Source organism: Apaloderma vittatum, unplaced genomic scaffold, assembly GCF_000703405.1.
Source record: "Apaloderma vittatum isolate BGI_N311 unplaced genomic scaffold, ASM70340v1 scaffold1895, whole genome shotgun sequence".
NCBI lineage: Eukaryota > Metazoa > Chordata > Aves > Trogoniformes > Trogonidae > Apaloderma > Apaloderma vittatum.
In genome coordinates this window covers 7,273-28,294 of record NW_009716297.1, presented here as the reverse complement: position 1 = coordinate 28,294, position 21,022 = coordinate 7,273, and the positions used below count along the sequence as shown (strand labels likewise).

At 38.6% G+C, this 21,022-nt stretch overlaps 1 protein-coding gene across 1 annotated transcript in view; it reads left to right on the top strand.

Annotated features, from left to right (window-relative positions):
• VWF (von Willebrand factor) overlaps positions 1 to 21,022 on the top strand; it is a 133,521-nt gene that overhangs the window by 108,483 nt on the left and 4,016 nt on the right. Inside the window, exons 42-47 of the mRNA XM_009869457.1 lie at positions 97 to 302; positions 1,618 to 1,767; positions 9,383 to 9,493; positions 12,196 to 12,379; positions 13,215 to 13,255; positions 18,424 to 18,540. Of these exons, the coding sequence (XP_009867759.1) occupies positions 97 to 302; positions 1,618 to 1,767; positions 9,383 to 9,493; positions 12,196 to 12,379; positions 13,215 to 13,255; positions 18,424 to 18,540 (809 nt within the window). The remainder of the gene's footprint in view (positions 1 to 96; positions 303 to 1,617; positions 1,768 to 9,382; positions 9,494 to 12,195; positions 12,380 to 13,214; positions 13,256 to 18,423; positions 18,541 to 21,022) is intronic.

Genomic DNA, 21,022 nt, shown 5'->3' with positions numbered 1-21,022 from the left:
GTCCCTTGCTGCCAGAGAACTGTCTAGTTCGCTCTCAGCACTCTGAAATGCCGTGTGCATGATGTGGTACCTACCTTTTCTTTTTTTTTTTGCTAGCGTGTAACAAAGAAGCGTGCAGCTTAGTTCAAAGACCTTCCTGCCCACCGCATCGAGAGCTGACTGTTAGGAAGACTGAGTGCTGTGACAAATACGAGTGTACCTGCAGCTGTACGAACTCAACAGTGAGCTGCCTTCCGGGGTATCTATCCAGAACTCTCACCAATGACTGTGGCTGCATATCTACCACCTGCACTCCAGGCAGGGTAAGGGGAATTTCCTCTGTCATTTCCTCACAAGGGGAAATCTGTGTCGTTTCCACAGCTAAGAACATATTTTATATGTGGAGTGGTAGCACTAAAGCATGCAGGTAGCTAAGTTTTAACAAACTCCCAACGAAACTACCGGATAATAATGCCAGAGTAATTTTAATTTACACTTGTCTGAGATAAATACACTGCTGCTTGTTTTATTACAGTTATTTATTCTGACATAATCAGCCTCTTTTTTTGTGACTTTGAGATAATCAGTTTTTACACACACACATACACGTATATAAAAACTAAAACCATTTGAAACTTCAAGGTCATTCAAGCATTAGGAATTTTAGAGGTAATTTTTAGTTAGTTCCCAGATAAGAGGTATGTGCTTTTGGGTAAGTACAGTTGATATGTATTCTTTCAATCCTATACTAATGTTATTGAAATATTTGGGACACCTTAGTCCTAACCTCCTTGTGCACTTTGATTACCTTTGCCTCTGCCTGAGGAGACATTGTAACTTACATGAACTGCATTGACACTTTTAAGTTTTTGCCAGATTAATACCTGACTCTGTTAAAGCTTCACCAGGATATATTTTTCTTTGTTTTAGTAACCTTTCGTTAAGTTGTTGTATAATGTTAACCTTTAAAGTAAGATTGCTTAGAGGAGAGGTTGCAGGGTAATGTAATGTTTTCATTGAAGCAACCTTACCTAACAGCTTCACATAGGGTTGCACTGTCTTGCAGCTCAGGAGATCTAGCCTTTGTTTTCTGTTGCTAAGTGGTTCATGGCCTTGCATTAAGTAATTTCATGTCTCTGTATCTTATTTTCTATATCTACAGAAATAAATTATGTTCAAGTCTTTAATAACTTGTAAAGTTTACTACTAGTAAGTGCAATATAAGAGATGACGCTACTATTGTGGTAGCTCTGGTGGCCTAGGGATATGAGAGAATGAATGCTTGTAGCTCAAAGTAGGATTTGTTTAAATCAGCTGGTTTAGTTGGAGGAAGTTTTGTGCGCATGGCTCCTTCTACAGGATGTGCTGTTTTATTACCTCTAAATATCTGAGTCAGACCCTGTGCAATTCCACCTACAGCAGATAAAATTCTCCAATTTATTCTTTATGAAACAGCAGTTTTGATTGCACTTACTTTTCTTTGCTCAGCTGAGTGGCTGCGATTTTAAGATCTATAGCACTTCTATTGGATTCAAAATATTTTTATTTATTTAATTGATGGTAGGTTTCACATCTTATAAAGCAGCCTTTTGGAGCCAGCAGTGTGCCCTTACATGTATTAATTGTTGCATTCAATAGGTGTGTGTGCACAACAGCATAGTCTACCCCGTTGGGGCAACCTGGGAAGATGGATGCAGGGACTGCGCTTGCACTAGCATGAGAGATGATGTTACAGGACTTCAGATGATGGAGTGTCGCGACAAAACATGTAACACGTTCTGTCCTCGGGTAAGTGTCATATAAACCGGTGCATTAGTCAGCAAAGCCCCGATGGGGATCTGAAGTGATTACTTTTAAACCTGCACGTTTAGAGAAACCAGAGAAAAATAGAAAAAAAAAGTATGGTAGCAATGAATTATCTTGGGAACAGAGTCCAAGAGGTCCTGAGTGTTACTGACTTTTCTTTAGGGTTATTGTTTAAGGACCATGTCCTGCTGCCAAGGAAATTGGTGACAAGCTCCTTTTATATTTTAGTAAAGGGAGAGCTGCATCATGAATTGTCTATCATTTACGCCACTTACACAATAAGTAGTCATGATGAGTAAAGTTTGATTTCAAGTGAGTGAAGTCCACTTTCTGAAAAGAACATTTCATACCTGTCGATTGCTCAGCTCTGTGCATTATAGCAATAATAATACCACATGCTGTGGCCTTTATTATGCTCAGACATCTGCTACATCCTAAGAAATTATGTGACCTACTTTTGGAAGCCCACAAAGGAAGTATGAGCTGCTTTGATATATTGACATAGCTGGTCAAGCAGGCAGAGAGAGATACTTGCTAGAAAAACTTGGCAGAATAATTCTATATAGATCAAAGAGTGCTTAAAAAGTCAGCAGCGCTTGCCAGTGTCATAGATGACTTTGTGTGCACAAATCATATTATGGTCAAAAGTTGAAAATATTTTTTATACTTCCTTTAAACTACCCAATTTACATCCCTAATGTTCCTCACCTTAACATAATGTGGAGATTAAGGAAGAAAAAAAATCAGTGTACAGGTAACTGCAATACCCTAGGGTTGTATTTTGCTCTGCTATCTAGCATCCTGTGCCCATAATCCCTGAACATTCCCCTGTCCTTGCTTTGTGAGGTTAGTGTTGGTGGGTCAGTCAGTGAGGACAGTGGAAATACACAGCTTGAGTCTGCAGAAGAAGCAGATGGCAGGAGAGGTTGCTCAGCAAAGCCAGGTTCTGACAACCCACACTCCTTACCAACTTCCATGTGATCAGAGCAGTTGCGCAGTGAACGTTAGAGTCTACCACAAATACATTTTGTGTCTTTCTATAGAGCTTTCAGTGTATAAATGGAATAGTTAAGATTGTTCTTGATGGTGTTAGCTAATTCCATTCAGGAAACAGCAGACCCAACTTCAAGCAACTCCTCCTCTTGTCTGTAGTCTGGTGTGTTCATAATCTGCAAGGTCAGCAGACTGTGAAGGGTCTGAGCAACTAGATGTGGCTGGCTGGGATTCAGAATGTTCTCTGCAGGTCTTTTGCTGACCCAGGATTTTCCCCATAGGTTTGTTCCTCCCTGATCAGTAAAGTGAAGCCCGAAAGAAGCTAATTTGCCTTTTTTCTTAGTCCAGAAGCAAGGATAAGCTAGTTAATGCTATTCAGACCTCCCAAGTTGTCTTTCAAGCAAAATTCAAACAGTTGACCAAGCAGCAACAGTTTCCAAACGTGTGTTGTAACATCCGTACTTTCAATGGTCTGGTATCTGATAAAAGCCTGTATGTAAGTCTGTGACTCAACAGACTTTCCTGGTGTTATTACAGGTGACTGTCTGGAATTTGTCAGTGGGAATTGCAAAGAAGGGCATACCACAGCAATAACTGCAAACCCCTTTTTTTAGGAGTGACAGATACTGCTTCTGTGTTTGATCCACTGTGCTGACTGGGGTGCTACTGTAATGTTCTGGGTTTTCTAGTGGTGCATGTGAGACAAGGTTCACTTGTTTTGTTCAGCTCCAGGAGCAGTTTTTTCTCATTTGCTGGAAATACAGTGAATCTCCAAATAAATGTCATGCACATTCTCCTCCACAACCTAGCTTGCCTCCCACTCTTCCTAAACCTTTTATAACCAGTTTTAAGAAATCTGCCTTTTGTTTGTTTTTTGGTTTTTTTTTGAATGAGCCTTATTTTTGTAGTTGCATTCAGAACAGAGGCTAAGAAAAATCAACACATGGTGTCTCTTCTTTCTTACTTTTGTTCAGTTAAATTTAGAAGCAAGTTCTTCATTAGCAAACCTTATATATACAGCTATGAGGAGTTAGAGGTGTTCTTTTTGCTTTTGGAAAATCTTTGTTAACGGTGTGCCCAGGAGTCAAGAATTGACCATGGGTATAGAGCATATCTGTGCAGCACCTCATGGGTGAGTTAACATTGTAGAAACCTTGCATTATTTGACTTGTTTAAAATTCTTATTTGAATTTACACTATGTGGGCCTTAAAACATTTAATCATGCACTAAAATTTGACTACAAACATTTCAGTTAAGCAGCTCTTCTCTGAGCTCTATAAAGCTAAATTGTGCCTTGATTTTCAAAGAATTTCAAATGCCTTAATATCACTGTCTTTCAATATCATCTAACTTTTAAAGCCTCTACCAGAATAAGGCTGGACATTTGTATGTGCACTTCAGGTGGTGTGAACAAAATATAAACTTTTCTTGAATAATATATTATTCTCCATAATTCCCTTGGGCCAGACCAGAAGACAAATCCTTTAAAGAAATCCAAGAAACCAAACTAGTGCTCTTTCTGCAAGTGTAGAGTTTGATGAGAAAGCATGAGGACACCTAATGCAGTGAAAACCATGAGGATAGTTATGAGAGCTTTCAGCTGTTGCAAAAGAAACCTCTTCAATTTCCATTTGTAGAAGAATTTTGTTTCTAGTATAGCATTTATTATGGAATATTCAATCTAAAGGGTCTAGCTGTGTTTTGGCTTGTAGCCATAGATTTATCAATAATTTGCTGTTCTAATAAAGTAGAATGAATACGGAGCTACAGTTTTTTGACAAATCAGCCTTAAGCATTTCGGTGTCAAAAAGTTCTTTTAAAACAAACAAAGAGCCTTGGTGGAAATTGCACCAGTTCTTTACTGGAATCTGCCATTTCTTCCACTTCTTTAATGGTTATCAAAGTTGAACAACCAAAACCGTAGCTGTTGGAGAACCCAGATAGCTCAGATTTTTTTTTTTCCTTTGCTTGTTCCTGATTCAGTGGATATACATAACAAAGATCAGAGAAGTTCTGTAACCAACTTGAATTGGCCTTAAGGCTTATTTTTCATTTCAGATTAGATGGCATTGAACGTTGTATTGATATTGAAGACATACTTTAATCATGGATCATTACTAAGATCATATAACTTGCTGCTGCTCATGGTTATTAATTCCATTGCCAGGTCTTAAAGTTGTGCAGTATCACTGTCAACTGTGTCATCTGACTTCTGTTTTTCTATTTAGCTACACAAAATGAAGAAAAAAACATAACGCGTACTAGCTCCTTCACCCTGACAAATGAATGATGCTACTGTTCTTCTGAGCATGGCAAAAATCAAACTTTTATATAAAGTTTTAGAATATAAAGCTATACTATGGAAAAAGAGTGGATTCTTTGTTTAAATGAACCATTCCCACAGGTCTCTGAGGAGTTTAACAGCAAATACAGATTTCTGACTTGCAAATCAGATGTGGGTTGGCTTCATTATATGTCATAGTCCCCTCACTTCTTCTGTCCTGTCCTTGTACCAAAGTTTTGAGAAAGGAAGCAAGAAATTGTTGCAATTATTGCACGTGCCACAAGGAGGAGTGGTGTCTCCCTCCAGAAATTATTTGTCTGCGAGTAAGACTACATCCTTCAGAGAAACATGGTAATAAAATGGATAACAGCTTTCAAAACATGTTAAATTCACTAGTATTCTAATGTGAAGAGAACACTTGCTTTGCTTAATTTTTATCAATGTTCTTGGAGTTAGGTACTTTGTAAGTGGTATAAAAGAGTGTGGTTTAAATTATTGGGTAATTTAAAGTATTAGATGATTATGAGAAGAATGAAGCATAATTTTCTGGCACAAGTATTTGAGACAAAGCCATTTGGCTAAGCATGTTTAAATTAATTAGATTATATTTTCAAGCTTCTTGATTAATTATATTAAAATAAAGAGCATTTGCACCCAATGCACAAAGACATAGTGAATGATGGTTGTAATGGATACTGACTACAAAAGCTATGGCTTTAATCTCTAATATTTCAGACAGATATTTTCTTTTGAAGTAGAATATAAAGCATGGTAATAAATGGCTTAATAGCGTATATTAAAGAGGTCAAAGAAACTAATATAAAAGGAAGACAGTTGTTTCAATGTTAGATGTGCAGGGTCTCATTTAAAAACTGTGGAAGTCTTATAGGAAGCTAATTTCAAACATTTGGCTTGCATTTTAAAGCATAATTTATAATGAAAATTAGGAAATGATAACTTAATGTTATAGAGACTTGTAAACAGAGAATTACGTCCTTACCTTGGGTAAATGAGTGTCGCTCCAGGGAAATCTTTGTAATTGTGCTGATTCATCACCACTGAGGATTTTGCTTTCACCATTTCAAGTGGATTCGTATCCATCCTACTGGGTTTTTCTTGGTATGCTGTCGCAGTTTTGATTCATTTGACTCTAAGTACTGTCATCTCAATATGTAAGAAGCAAATACTAGATTCTTCTTAAAAATACTACTTTGAGGAGTAATCTCAGTTCTCTTTTTCCTGCTTTGTTGGCCAAAAGGCATCTGGCAGAGTTTTCTGGCCAACATCTTAGCACCTGTGAAAAGATGAACTGTGTAACCTGAGCAACACGAGAATAAAAGAGAGAGAGCACAAGTGGGCCAAACCACAGCCTGGGTGTGCCCCTCTGGAAGCTTTGAGTAGGCGATGAACCCAAAATGTGTGTTCTCTGAATGCTGCAGAATTGATCTGCATTCATCTTTTATTTGTTGCAAGCCAAGCTCCAGCTCAAAAGCCGCCCCCCCCGCAGAATCTCTTAATCCATACACTTTCACCCTCTGCTCAGGAGATCAGCTTTATCTCTGCATTTTGTGTTTGATAGAACAGCCTGATCTGGCAGCACAACTGCGCGCTTGTCAGGTCCTCCATCGCAGCTGCTGATTCTGACTCCCAAGTCAGCCACGTGCACCTGTTGAAGTACGAGGGGTGCCTTGTGTTGCCTTACCCCTCACCTCCCAGGCCAGGGGAACTTTTTTAGTCCTGTACACAGTCAGACACTTACTGAGGGCTTCTTCTGAATTTTAATTCCCTGTTTGAACTCTGTGTTTAAACAAAACAAACAGAAAAAGGGGTAAGGTGTAGAGGAGGAATAAAGCAGTGGATCCAGTCCAGAAAAAGCAGGGGACAAGCAGGACATTGACTCCGAGTGGGTCCTTGAACAAAGCATGGCAAACATGGGAATCTCTTTATGCTAATGTCTATATCCTACAAATAATGAAGACATGGAAAGTGCTTGCTGTGCCTAGTTCAGTTTGACACTAACATTCAACAGCACCAGTATCCAAGATTTGTCGCGTTCATAGGTTGTGCAGCTCAGGAATAACCCTGGTAGATCATACTCTTTATACATGTCATATAGCTAAAAAAACACTAATAAAATAACAAACAAACCCCACATTAAAAAAAAAAAAACAAACCACCTCAAAGTGTACAATACATTTTTCTTCTCTTAGATGTAACCTTAAACATTAACAACTTTAGAATTAAACATAGTAAAACTTTCTTTATTCTTGCAGGCCCAAATTCCCATAATGATAGGTACAAAAGGTGGGGAGTTTTGACGGTGAAATATTTCTCAGGCTGTGGAGGATCTTTGACAGCGAGCCATCACTCTCCACTTTGCTCCTCAAATACAGAAGGATGCTCTGCTTTTTGAGGAGCTTGTAGACTGTTACAGTCTGCAGCCTTGTCTTTTGAGACAGGTTTGTAGGCTGTGGTGGGTCAGAGGCTACATTAGGAGAAAGCTCAGCAGACGCTGAAGTTGAGAGCTGTGATCTACGTTTCTTCCCTTTGGAAGTCAGATTTTGAATGCACCAAGCACTGAAAAGGTCACTCAGGCAGGCTGAACTGCCCAAACCCAACATATTTTTCAGTGCCTTAAGGGTGCAAATCACCCCTGGAATCTGCTGCATGACACCTTTTTGTTTGCACTTTAGAGGGCCCTGTTCAAACCGACTTAGTGAAGTTTGAGTTCTGCAGCTGGATTTTGGTTTATTCTGGGCACAAACAGCCTATGGAATTTACTTGCTACACAAACAAATGTATCTGAGGCTTCAGACATGTATTTAGCAGGCAAGTCATACAAAACTAAAATGCTCAACTGTACAACTTTTTCTACAAAGCTAGGTCAAAATCTGGTATTATATTCTATGGCATTATACAAAATACACTTCCATATGAAAATCCACTGATTATCAAAATTTGCTAATGTGCTTCATATTGCAGATGGTTCGTGAAGGAAGGGATCAGTTGGGAATACTTCAACAATTCAGTTCAAAGGGGTTGACCAAAAGAAAATGAGCCTTATTTTCATAGACACTTTTCACACAAACAATATTTTCTTTAACACAACATCTTTCCTTCAACTCTATATTAAAATCAAAGTTACATTTTGCTCCTTGGAGACTGCCTAGCTATTAAATGTTGAATATATTATTTCTAATTAGATTAAAGCTCCTTGCTTTCTTTCACTTAAATATGTTTGAATATTTGGCTAGTTGCTTCAGGAGATGAAAAGATGAAATGATCAGTCAAAACTGGTCCCTGGACTACATGTCTGACCAACCCCTTCCCATGTCTGAATATGCTCAGACAGAATCCTAACCTTGAATTGTCAAGGTTGGGAAGGAGAGTCGTGAATGCTGATCAATATCCAAGATGTCACTAGAATAATTTTTGCCTTTCATTTTCTTTTTGTTATATATATAAACTTTTAAAATAAAAAATAAAAATTGTCATGTGTTCTTACATGTTTCATGTATTCTTACATGTTTCTCATATGAAGAGGTGAATCAATACAGTGATTTTTCTTTTAACTGGATTCTTAGCATTCACACACTTTTCTCTCAAAATCTGCCAAATAATATGGCAATTCTGACAATCACCCTTAGAAGTGCACTTGCTTCTTTTTCCTTTTACACTCTGTAGGGTCATATTATTGGAAAAACTTGCTCTTTACAGTTTGCTAATGCATAAAAGAAGCTGCTCACATGCCGTATACTGACATGCAGATATGACTGCTGCCTAATGCTGGTAAAAATATCTCAGGGTCCCCTGAAAGCATTTTTCTTTTACCTCCTCTCTTTCCATTTCTGTCTGTTTATGTTGTTGTTCTTTTCTGTCTTAGGCAAATCTTTTTGCTGTATCATATCTGAGCAGATCCTAGCACAAGGAAGATGTTTCTTCAACACTTTCTGTACTCCAAGAGGGGATGCTCCATACTGCTGATATCCTCACAAGGCCCATTAGTTGATTGGCATGACCTAAGCAAGGAGAGTACTCAGAGTTAGTCCATGTAGCCAAAGTGAACATGTCTTTAAAATATATGTTCAGGATAAGAATTTCTGCTCCTAATGTTGTGTGTATTTTAATTTATTTTTTCTGACAGATTATAAACTGGGTGGACCACTTGTTTGTTTTGTAGCAGCATGTGGCCTTGCAGTTCTGTTTGCAAACTCCCATTTCCATAAAAAGTTACTAACATTAAAAATTTATCTTAGTTCTTTCTTTTGAGATTAATCTTCTCCTATTCCTGTGTCACTTAGTCCTCTTTTCTCCTACAGGGTTACACATATATTGCCGAAGAAGGGGAGTGTTGTGGGAGATGCCAGAAGACTGCCTGTGAGGAGCAGCTATTCTGGTCTCGAGGTGATGCAACTTCTCGTTTGCGTGAGGTGAGTTTTTGGTAGTGTGAGTGCTTCCTCTTCTAGCAGAAGTGCCCTGCAATTATTTTGTGTTTCATGGAAGGAGGTGAAGAAGATATGAGCTATTTCTTCTATGTATCAAGCAATGCTGAAAAACAATGTTTTTTGGTGTGTGTGACTTACTTGGTTTGAACAAGAAAATCCTCCCCACCATTTTTGTGCTCTAAGAAAGAAATATATTTACATAAAGTGAATAATTTCACAGGTGATAGCTCAAAGGAATGTAAAATGGTCAGGATGCTTCTGTGACTGTCGGCTTTTTTTTTTTTTTTTAAAATTGTTGCAATTAATTTGTATTACTCTAAGGATAGCAGGCAGATAGGGTAGTGGATTGCTTGAATTTCACAGTCGTATTCAAGTATGTACATACCTATTTGATGCCCATTGAAGTGTCAGGAAGTACATGAGGATGAAAAGATGACTTATTCCCTGTTTGCTAAAGGTCATTGCTTCATGCCAGATGAGACTGCAGTGGTCCGGGCCGCACTTGTTTTCTGCTCAAAACAGCAGTTTATTTTCAACAGTGTTCCTCTTCCCTTAAGATTCAAAGTGCCCAATGGGAAGTGAGTGCACACAACAGCCATTTAAAATGTGCTGCAGATACCCTACCACTGTGGAAAGCTACATGTATATTGTTTCTTGTCTTGCCTATATTTTTAGTTCCTTTAGGCTATTCAGTTTCTTCTGCCCCTAACTCAACCACCCTTGGCAAGTCTTTGCCTGTCCTGGTAGCTTTAAATTGCTTAATCCTATGCAGAGCTTTAGACTGAAAAAAGGCAGGAAAGGTAATTTAAGTGTGTTTAAAATAATAGATCTTCTCCCATCTTGTCTTCCCTAAGTGTTATTCTTTATAGCATGTCTGCATTTTCATCTACGTCTCATGTTCCCGTATTTAATATTAAATTTTTGATTGCTTCTTTTACAAAGGCAGTCTGCTGCTATCCTAAATGTCAATATATCCTTTTGCAACCTGCCTCTTCCCTAACTTTACCAAGGATATTTCTTAATGTCGATCAATACTCTTCTCTGCTTCATAAAATAAGCCTTCAAAAGGCCTATTTTAATGTTCCACTGTGTCTTACTGATTTCTGTAGTCATAACAGAGTAATAGAACCTTATATTCTGCTGTCTTTCTTGCAGTGTCCTTTCTTTACTCTTTTTGTGTTAACAAAGAGTTGAGAGAAAACTATTCCCTAACTTTCTGAGCAACGGTGTTTAAATTTACTGGAGCTAGGTGATCTGATTTTCACTTTCACTGTTCTTGAAGTGTGTTCAAAGATTGTTAATAGTGAAGGCACAGAGCTTCAAGGCAGTGATCAGCTCCTCCTAGCACTGAGCTCTGACAGCATCTTCTTTCTGGCCTGTGGTGGTGTCTCTTCCTGTATGTCCTGGTTTGAACTAAGCAGAACCAGTTCTATTCAGTGATTTTTACTTCTCAGCTCAGTCTCTTCTAAGAAGCTGCACTTTCTGAAGCTAATAGCATGTTTTTGCAGACAGTGTCTGCTACTACAAGTGATAATGCCTCACGTTTATAGTTACTGCTAGCGATTGGTATGCAGAAAGGCTCTTGATTATACTTATTCCCACAGAGACCAAGGTCACTGCTGGCTCTTGTGCCCCATGATGGGGGTGCCGGGAAGTAAATGGGGTCACAAGGAAGTAAAAGGTTACACATCTGGTGAGGAGCAGACAGTACAGATAACCAACAAGACTATTCCATATGTACCGTATTCAGTATAAAACTGAGGGCTCTCGGGGCGTTAAGGTCTCTTTTTCAATGGCTGGAGTCCGAGAAGGACTCTGTCTGATCTTCTGCCTTTGATCCTGATCTTGAGTTCCTGAATCCAGCTCCTGTGTCTGGTTTCTCTCTGCTGCTGAGCCTGGGGCTTCCAGCCTGCTCTGCAGCATCAGTGGAGATTGCTATGGGGGAGGGAGGGAGCTGGGTTTGATATCAGTTTTATATATACCAATATGTAGTTCATTATTTATTATTTCCTTATTAGTACTATTATTGTTTTACTAAAGCTACTTTACTTTCCCTATCCATAAGTTTCTCTGCCATATTCTCTTTCCTTTCCAGTTTAGGGAGGGAGAGGGGTTAGAGAGTATCTGTCAGTGTTCAGTGGCCAGTCAAGCTCCAACCCTTGACACCACAATAGCACTTAAAGTTCCTGCCTTCACTGACTATTGGTGATTATAACCAGTAGAACTGTCAACATGATCTGGTCTCTTCTACATTTGCAAGTGTTTTCAGCTCTAGTACCTTATGCCAAAGCCTCATTTGGGCTTAGTGGAGCTGATTTGCAGTATGTTTCAGCAGAAAGACGGCCAGCTCAGCTACAGTGCAATTCAGTGCAGCCAGCTAACAGGTAACAAATGTGGCTTTAAAACTAGTTAAGAGTGCTTTTTCTTCTTCACATGTTATTTCACATGCCCTTTTATTTTTCAGCTTAAGAATATTCCCCTTAACTCCTTTATTCTACAAAGCAGTAGACTGTTATATAAACTGATTGTTGCTGTAAGGATTGGTGGAGAACTGTTGAGTGGCAGACTGTTCCTGATGCAGGACATGGGCTTTGTGCAAATCAGTGTGTTGCCTGCAGTGGTCTTCCTTTTATCCAGTGGCACAAATACTGCTTCCCGTATTTAATCCTTTCGCAATTTCCCATCAGGTTGGCACAGAGTGGCAATCCCCCTTCAACCATTGCATTATCAATGAGTGTATCCGGGTGAACAATGAGGTTTTTGTGCAGCAGAAGAATATTTCTTGCTCTCACATGGATGTGCCAGACTGTCCAGAGGGAACTGAACTACGTTGTGACCAAATAATAGACTGCTGTCCTTCCTGCAGATGTGGTAAGCTTTTGTGTATGACAAACAGAATCACTAGAGAATGAATCATTTCATGTGTTGATCTCCTGTTTCTCAACAGCAATTTCAAAAGTGCATGTTATACAAGTGTAGTACTACTTTGACAATCTCCTGTATAATGTAGACATTGAGCACAATAACACCTGCTGCTATTATTTCTCTTTCCAACCTATATTTGCTGTCTCTTCTTGAACTACTTACTGTTGAAGCTATTTTGCATTGCTTCAGACACACATACCCGGCTATGTTTCTACAGCTCTAGCCGCCTTTGTTAAGCATTTAAAAGAGGTCCTGAGACAGATGTAGGAAGACTCAGTGATCTCCCCAGTGCCTGCTATGACCAGGGAGTATGCGTGCAGCCATGCTATCTTCTCCATGCCTCTGAATATCATGGCTATGGCTACTTCCTCGCATAGACTTGGGTCAAAAGTCCAAATCAGGTGATTCCCAATCATGATTAATTGACAAGTATATATGCAGCCACAGCTTGAGGAGGTAGGGGTAAGAGAAGGAGGAAAGGAAATACACAGTGTAACTTGCAGAAAACCTGAGTGCATCTTATCTTGAACAGGAGGGGAAAATTTATATTGTGCCTTGTACTTGTTAGAAACAGGAGATATTTGAGGTAGAATTCAGGATAACTCTGACAAATCACTTCTGTTCAAGGTATAAAGTAAGAGGATTCAATTAGGCCATTTTACAGTGAAACTCTATCTAAATGTCCTTAGTTGGAACTCTAATTAAAGTCAAAAAAGCATACCTGTGGTTTATTAAATCTTAGTAATGGTAATACTAAATGGAATATTATCTTCTTTTTCAGTACCTCTGAATGGTTGTCTTTTGAATGGCACTGTTATTGGGGTAAGACATGATTCCTTTTGTTTGCTGTTGTGGTAAGACATTTAAGTATATGAATGAGCTTCTGAAGAACGCGAACTTGCCAGAATACACAAAAGGATACAGGGCAGCCTGTTCAGAAAGAATCTCCTCAAGTAAAGCCTTGGCGTAAAAGCAAAGGCAAAGGGCTAAGCATGTTTATGTCCAGGTCATAACTCTGCCACAGTCTTCCTATACGACAATGAGTGTCTGTGCAAAACAGGGACAGCAATATTTCTTTATCTTGAAAGGATGCTTGAGAAAAGTGCTTAGAAACTGTGGTCATGTGTTGTGTGATGACTTGCAGGCTAACAAACATAGAGGAAACTATGTGCGAGGGGTAAATCTCAGAAATGAGCCTTACCCACTTTGGGGAAGCAAAAACTTTCCATATTCTACCTAGAGGATAAGGCAGATTAAAAAAGGATGGAGACTCTTGCTCCACCTGTGTGGAAGGAAGGGTATCCCTCCTTGGCTATTAGCAGGAACAGGAAAGCTGAGCTTCCTCACCATTTGACCTCTGTCCCCTTTCAAGATCCCTGCTGACATGCCCTCAGAGGGAAATTTTTTCTGAACTGCATGTTTAATGGATAGATTAAGACATGTTTAACCCAGCTCATGACAGTGGGAATGATGGGAGTTAAGCATCTGATCTCATTTATGCCGAATTTATCTTTGGAGAGCTCTGTCAATTGTCCATTGTTTCCCTAAATCCATATTCTGGCAGCATCTCTGGTGACAAAGAGCTCTAAATATTTTCTTCATTCCCCAGGGAAACAGGTCCTCTTTAGTCATTTAACCTAACTTTTAACCTATGTATTCCTGCGTTGTCAATGTATGTCTTCATTTTTTCATTTAAAAGGTAAGTTCATTTATTTAACTTTTATTTATTTAAAAGTTAAGTTTTTGTTTATTTAAAAGGTAAGTTTACCTAAATATCTTCAGAATTTTGAAGTAGAGAGAATGTTTCTCCATCTATTTCTCCTTATTTTGACTTTTTTTCTTAGTCGATAGGCATAAGTTTGTCAGTTTGTTAGAGCTAAAGCCCTGTCATCAAGCATCCATCATTCTGTGCAGGGATTACTTCCCTGTAGAATTAAATCCAAGAAATAACTCTGCCTTTCTTGTCAGAACACTGGGAGAGAGGCTTTAAAGTGGTAAAATCTGAAATAATCTGCTTTCTCTTTGATTCCTCTGTTTGTCTCCTCAATAGTATGTTGTGAAAACAAGTTGTGGCATTTTATAAGGACCATACCTGTAGAGAATGTCTTGCAGTATAGTAATTGCTAGCTCCTGCCACCTTCTGTTTTACAGTATATGCTAATACACACAGTGTTGCAGAATAAATGTCTTTCCAGTTACCTTCTCTTCTTTCATGAAAAACTAATTTTTTCTCTTCAGACAAAATATTTAAGTGATCTATCAAGTAAAGTCTTTGTTCTAAGGATTTTAAAATGCTTTAAAATGAGCCATAAGCAAATTTTGAAACAAAAAGGTAAAATGAGAGGCATCTGTATTTTGAAGACTTAAAAATACAATATTTCAGCTTCTGCAATATTGAAAAAAAATCCTGTCTTAATAAAATTTTCGCAATATGGAATGAATGCATGGTGTTTCAGCTTACACAAAATTATTTTGACTCACACTTATTACTTATCTGGCTACCATATAAAAGCTATCTTTATATTTTTATTTTAAATACAGCTTTTAAAATGTGCCATTTTTCTTCCTGACAATTGGTCATTTTATCAAATACTGCCTGTGCAAGATTTTGAGGGTGTCGGTAAGCCCCAGCTGTTAGGTTACTTCTGTGCTCTTGCTGTTGCAAGTGTCAAGCACTACTGAAGTTAGCATTCAACAATGCAGTTACCAAAATATTTTCTCAGGATGGAGAGTGTGAAATTTGAGTTGAGATGTCTTGGAAGATTTCTAAAGAAAGTGGCCATTTGTATTTTTTTTTTTTAAAGTCATAAAATAAATTAGAGCTTATATTAGAACTGGCCTTAAATTAATGAACTTTTCAATTAAACTAGCTTCATTTAGTTGACTGATTTTTAACTAATTAGCTATATGTCGGAAAGCTTTTGAGCAGCTGGCATTACTACAGCTTTGGCTTACACTATTCTGCACTTCAGTGACTGTTTCAGAGTTCTGGTCAGGAAGGAAGACGTGGTGTCCACAGAAGTTTATACTTCCTGGATTTCAAAACCTTTATTCTGGGTCCTTTCAGAATAGGTTTCGAGTTTCATTTTATATCAAGGGAAAACTTTGCTCCATTAACTCATTCATTGAATGATTCCAAGTTTTGATTTTTTTTTGCTGCAGTTCTGTTAACTGACTGTGTCCTTAATCCCTTTACATTTTTGTCTTGTATCTGGTTACCAATATTATATTCCAGTAATATAGTGTATTGCATTCACTCTGCTGTTCTTAACAATGCTGTGGGCTTTAACTGCAGACTTACAAGCAGGTGGTTGTATTTAACAAAAGTATTATCTGTATCACTCGTCTGTTTTCCCAGGCTTTTACTGAGTGGCATTTCTGAAGGAGATCTGAGTAGATCTGGGCTTTACGCAGGTTATTTTGGTTGCAGTGACTAACGCTGGGTTAGCAAATGTTGACGTTTTATTCTAACTTAGCCAAAAAAAGATAGGTGTACTATATAAAGGGAAAAAGATGTATCAATCCATTATTTCATTAATTTCTGCCATGCTAAGCTATGTTTGTTCCCAGAAAGCCATTGTTAAAGGCATTTGAATGCTGATCCCTAAATACATTAAATAAATATCATAGAATTAAGGTGTAATACAAATTTTGGATCAAGGTCCTTCCCCCAAAAGTTCAAAGCATTTGTGTGTGAGGATTTTGCTTCAACATGTAACTAGTAAGCCCTACATTCCTGCCCATAACTGTGATTTTACTATAAACTCAATTTTATCTATAATTTTTTATATTTAATTGGAGTGTTAAGACTATTATAAGATCCAGTGAGAATGCCAAATGTAATATCAATTGTGTCTTTATAGACACTTTCTTCATGCTGTGAAAGCCTAGAGCTACTGAGGCATTCTGTGATAAGCATTTGTTTTTAGAGGGTCTTCCAGTACCTGAAGGGAGGCCTCCAAGAAAGCCAGGGAGGGTCTGCTCACAAGGGTGTATAGTGATAGGATGAGGGGGAATGGTTTTAGACTAGAGCACGGTAGATTTAGATTAGAGGTAAGGAACAAATTCTTTACAATAAGGGTAGTGAAACACTGGGACAGATTGCCCAGAGAGGTGGTGGACACCCCATGCATGGAGATATTCTAGGCTGGGCTTGACAGGGCTCTGAGCAACCTGATCTAGTTAAAGATGTCTCTGCTCAATGCAGGGGTGTTAGATGACTTTTAAAGGTCCTTTCCAGCCCAACACTTTCTATTATTCTATGATTTTAAGTACAATTATGAAGCAGGTCATGATGATGAGAATGGCTCCCAGATTTGCAAAGCTTTTGCGTGTACTTGCACATGTGTATGTGGAGCTGCTAACCAGTAGAGCAGTATTAGTCCCAGTGAATTGAATGTGCTTGTGTGGGCATGTAGTCTGTACTAGAACTATTCCCCTAGTGTCTGAATGCCTCCCAGTGTTGAAAGTCAAGAAGTCTGGAGTTTTTTATGTGATTTGCTATCTGTCCCTCTCCCATTGGACAATGCTATGAGTGTGGCCTTGTGTCTTTTAACCCTCCAGATTAATGGCCCGACATTAACTATGAAAAGTTAAACCAAGAAAGCTGGAGTCTTATGTCAAGGTCTTAAGCTGAGATGTTAAAAGTTGGTAATTGGCATTACCAACTCTGTCATGTTGAATGTGGAGGATCTAGACTTACACAAAACAAGAAAAAAAGTTATTGCTATTGCTGGTGCTTTATAGAAAACCACTGAGGCCTGAGGGACCTCTGTTGTGATGATTTGTAGAGTAAGAATGTAATTAAAATTTTTTAATCAGAACGTTTGTCTTTTAGTATGTATGACAGCGTATTGGCTCTGAGCTACCTATAAACACACTATCTTTACACAGTTACTCTGGCCAGGTTCTTGGTTTTGCTCCATTTGTTCCATGAGAGTTTACTAGCTTGGAACACGAAAAAAAAGGGAATTGAGGACATACATAGTGTGTAGCGTGGGAAATTCTTATTTTGAAATGAAATCAATAGTGACATTCTGTTGACTTTTGAAGCACAAGTGAAAAGGTTTCTAATCTAGCAATACTCAGGGTCTGTTTACCTTATTTATTGTGGTTTAGAAGTTCTTTGTGAAAACCTTCAATGGAATTCTCCCATTTTGTCCCTTCAACCATAGCGATTTGTCACTTTGGGGTTGAAATGAAAGGCTGTGCACTTGGGCGACAGAAAGATTTTGTATTTAGAATTTCTTTCAGTGCTAGGAATCAAGTTACTAACCCCTCAGTGTTCCTCATTTAGTAGTTTAGCATTTTTGCTCTACGTTTTAAAAGCTCTTTTTTCTAGATTTGAAAAGGTGATGGGATCCAGCAAACAAGGTACTAAGGAAGAGCTCAGGGAATTTGAAATTTGAACTAGTGCAGTCACTGATTTGTGTATAATTATGGATGAGTCCAGATTTTTGCTCAATAATTCTCTTTGTTTGCTTGTTTTTTCTTTTCTCAATTTTAAGCTTTTAGACCTCTGGAGATTCTAAGCAGTATTATTGCAGAACAGTAACAAGTAATTTCTGTGAGTTGTGATGGCTCAAGAATAAAAACTTGCTGGCAAACCAACTCACTACACTTGGGGAAAATGAACTGGTGGCAACCACCTAATACATATTCAGGATAGCTCATGACAAAATCTTCCTCATTGCTTTCAAGGCTTCCTTTCTTCCTGCTGGCTTTGTAAGCAATGAAGTAAGAAATGCCAAAGCCATTTCACAGATTGAGGAATTTTAAAGAGCTTACTTAAAAAATAGCCTTGTGCTATACTGCTTGTTGTGGAATTACAGATGCAAAAACTTGCATCTCTGAAAAGCGAGAGCATTGGTTTTCTGTTTTCTCGTGCAAAGAACTGTAGTGCAATTTAATGAAAGAGAATAAACTGCTCATTTATTTGAGTTTTGCTGAAGAGACAGTCACTGACTTACAAACTGGTTCTAATGTTTCAGCCATGGAGACGCATGATGGTGGATCAATGCACAACATGTCTCTGCTCTGCCCAGTCAACGTCTTCGCGGAAATATACTCTGACGTGTACAAAATTAAGCTGTGAACCATGCCCAGTAGTAAGTGTGAGCGGTTTGGATGTTCTGGTTAAGTGTCTGATGAGAAGGTCATGTTTATCTTTGTATACACTGGTTTATTCTGTACAGTTCTGGGACTTGTTGCCTTATTTAAAGTTGGTCTGAGTTTTTTTGTTGTTCTTAATGCTGAATTAAATTAAATATACCAAATGCTAAATCCACAGTGTAGGAAAGGTAACTTTTCATAATACTCAGGTCTACAAGCACTTTTTTTAGTGATTATTTTAGACTACTTACCTTTAGGGCAAAACAAGGTTTGGCAAACTGTTTGCAACAGGAACTGTTGTGTCTCCTTTCTTATAGTAATATCTATCCTTCTGGAGACCGGCAGCTCCTCCAGATCTCCGTGCTTCAGGACTTTCCTATGAGTATTCCAAATTGTCTAATAGCCAGGCTCAATAATATTGTCTGGTTTCCAGCCATGCCTTAGGTGATTTGAGGTGATTGTCCCCATCAGTCCACCAGACATTCTGAGATCTTTGCTGCTGCTTTGTAAGGAACAAGCTTGACTGGGAAAGCCAGAGGCAAATAGCTCCCAGTTTTGCTCCACTAACCAACATTATGACTGGAGTTCCTGGTTAGCTCTTATCAAACATGTAGATTTCCCTGTTAGCACTAATACTTCAAGTAGAAGGAGACCTAAGCAAGTTGCAAAGGCTGGCTTAGTCTCCCCATGTCTTAAGAGCTCACACCAACAGCTAAAAGTTTCACCAAAAAAGCCTTAAATGCCCCTTCCTCTTCTGCCTTTCTCTGGATAATGGAAATTATCCCAAGCAGTGGCTGTTGCATCAAAAAAAAAGCATAATCATATGGGATTTACTGGATGATATCCAGGAGAGGCATACATTGATAGGATCCCTGCAAAAGAGAGGGGCAGAGTTTTGAATGAGTCCAGTTTTGAAATAGAAATGGAAAAAGCAATGCAGTAACTCAAGTTCCTGTGGTTTCATCTCTACTAATAAACTAAACAGAGCAAGACTGCAGGATCAAATTATGTCCTATAACCACTTGTCTTGAAGAATTGTCAGCAGTGTCCCAGCTGGTCTATTCTAACTAGCAAACTTCCAAATAATGCCCAGGTGCAGGTCAGGGGTTAGGACAATCCAAAGTCAGACTGTTTTGTGAGGAGAATGCAGTTTAGACATACATACGTGTTGCACTTCTCTGCAGGGCCAGAAAACTGGTCCTGACCCTCTTTATTTGCTGGTATGGATGTAGCCTGTGACAAAAGGGAGAATCTGGAATACTTTGTGTGGTTCTGGACCCTAATATCATTCATCCTGTAAGATATGGTGATAAACACACGCTTCAGAAAGGAAAATAAATGGCCAAGCTTAGTGCTGAGCATCTTCCTCACTTCTGCAAAATATAACCTGGCAGATCAATGAAGGAAACTCAGATAAATCAGAATGAATCTATGGCCAGAAACACGTGTGCGTATGTATGTTCCCACACAAAAACACACAGACATCAATTCTTGCTTTTGAATGCCAGAAGCCAGCTGTAGAAATTAAAGGTAGAGGAATCAATAAAATACATGGTAAAAAAACGGAGAAGCGTTCCTTTCCTGCTGCTTTTACCACCCACACAATTCCCAAACAGCTCTTTTCCCCCACCTGACCCAAAAGTAGACTAAACCCTCAAGAAAGGGCAATTTCCAGTTGGACTTATTAAGCACTATGAACTTGTGTTTAGAAGATGTGCAGCTACCCAAGGGAGGTTACAGGTCTAGGTGTATGTATCCATCTGTAGCCATTGTAATGAATCTGTGGAACTTGACGGGGAATACTATCAAATAAGATATAGAATGTCTTCATCCCCCAAAGACCAGTGGTATTCACACGTATACTTGGGATCTTTCCTGCCTCAGAGCCATGGATTTCATGGTATACCCAGATCAAAAGCAATTCTTTATTGATGGATAAAATTGTGGGTTAAGAGTATATACTCCCTCAGGAGCACCTGCTTTCTGCTGGATGCTGAAGCTGTGAAAGTAAATGTACTGGTAATAGAAGTGCAGCCAACTGCTGCATATTCTGGTCATCAGGGTAATTTTTTTGGTCATTTTATGACCTACTTCAGATGCTTATGTTTTTGGTAGTAAAGCAAGTTCACCTAAATAACAATGAACTATGTTTTCTTCCAATAATTTAATAGTAACCCCTGCTCTCCCTGAATTCTTTTCCTATAAAAAACATATGGATAGCATGCATGTCTTCACTCAACCAGAAAGTGTTTGTTGTCTTAAACATGTTCAGCTCATCATAAGCAGCTGTTGGTTATGTGTAGCAGCTGGAGACATTACTGTGGGACACTTCATGTGTTAACTCAGTTCCTTTTTTCCTTTTTTTTTTACCTTTATCCACTCTATACCTTTTTTCCTCTCTGTCTAGTGCTGCTCGTTCTTCCATGGTCCTTTCTCTGCCAATCTTTTTGTCTTCCTGTGTCGTTTGTGAGGCTCTGT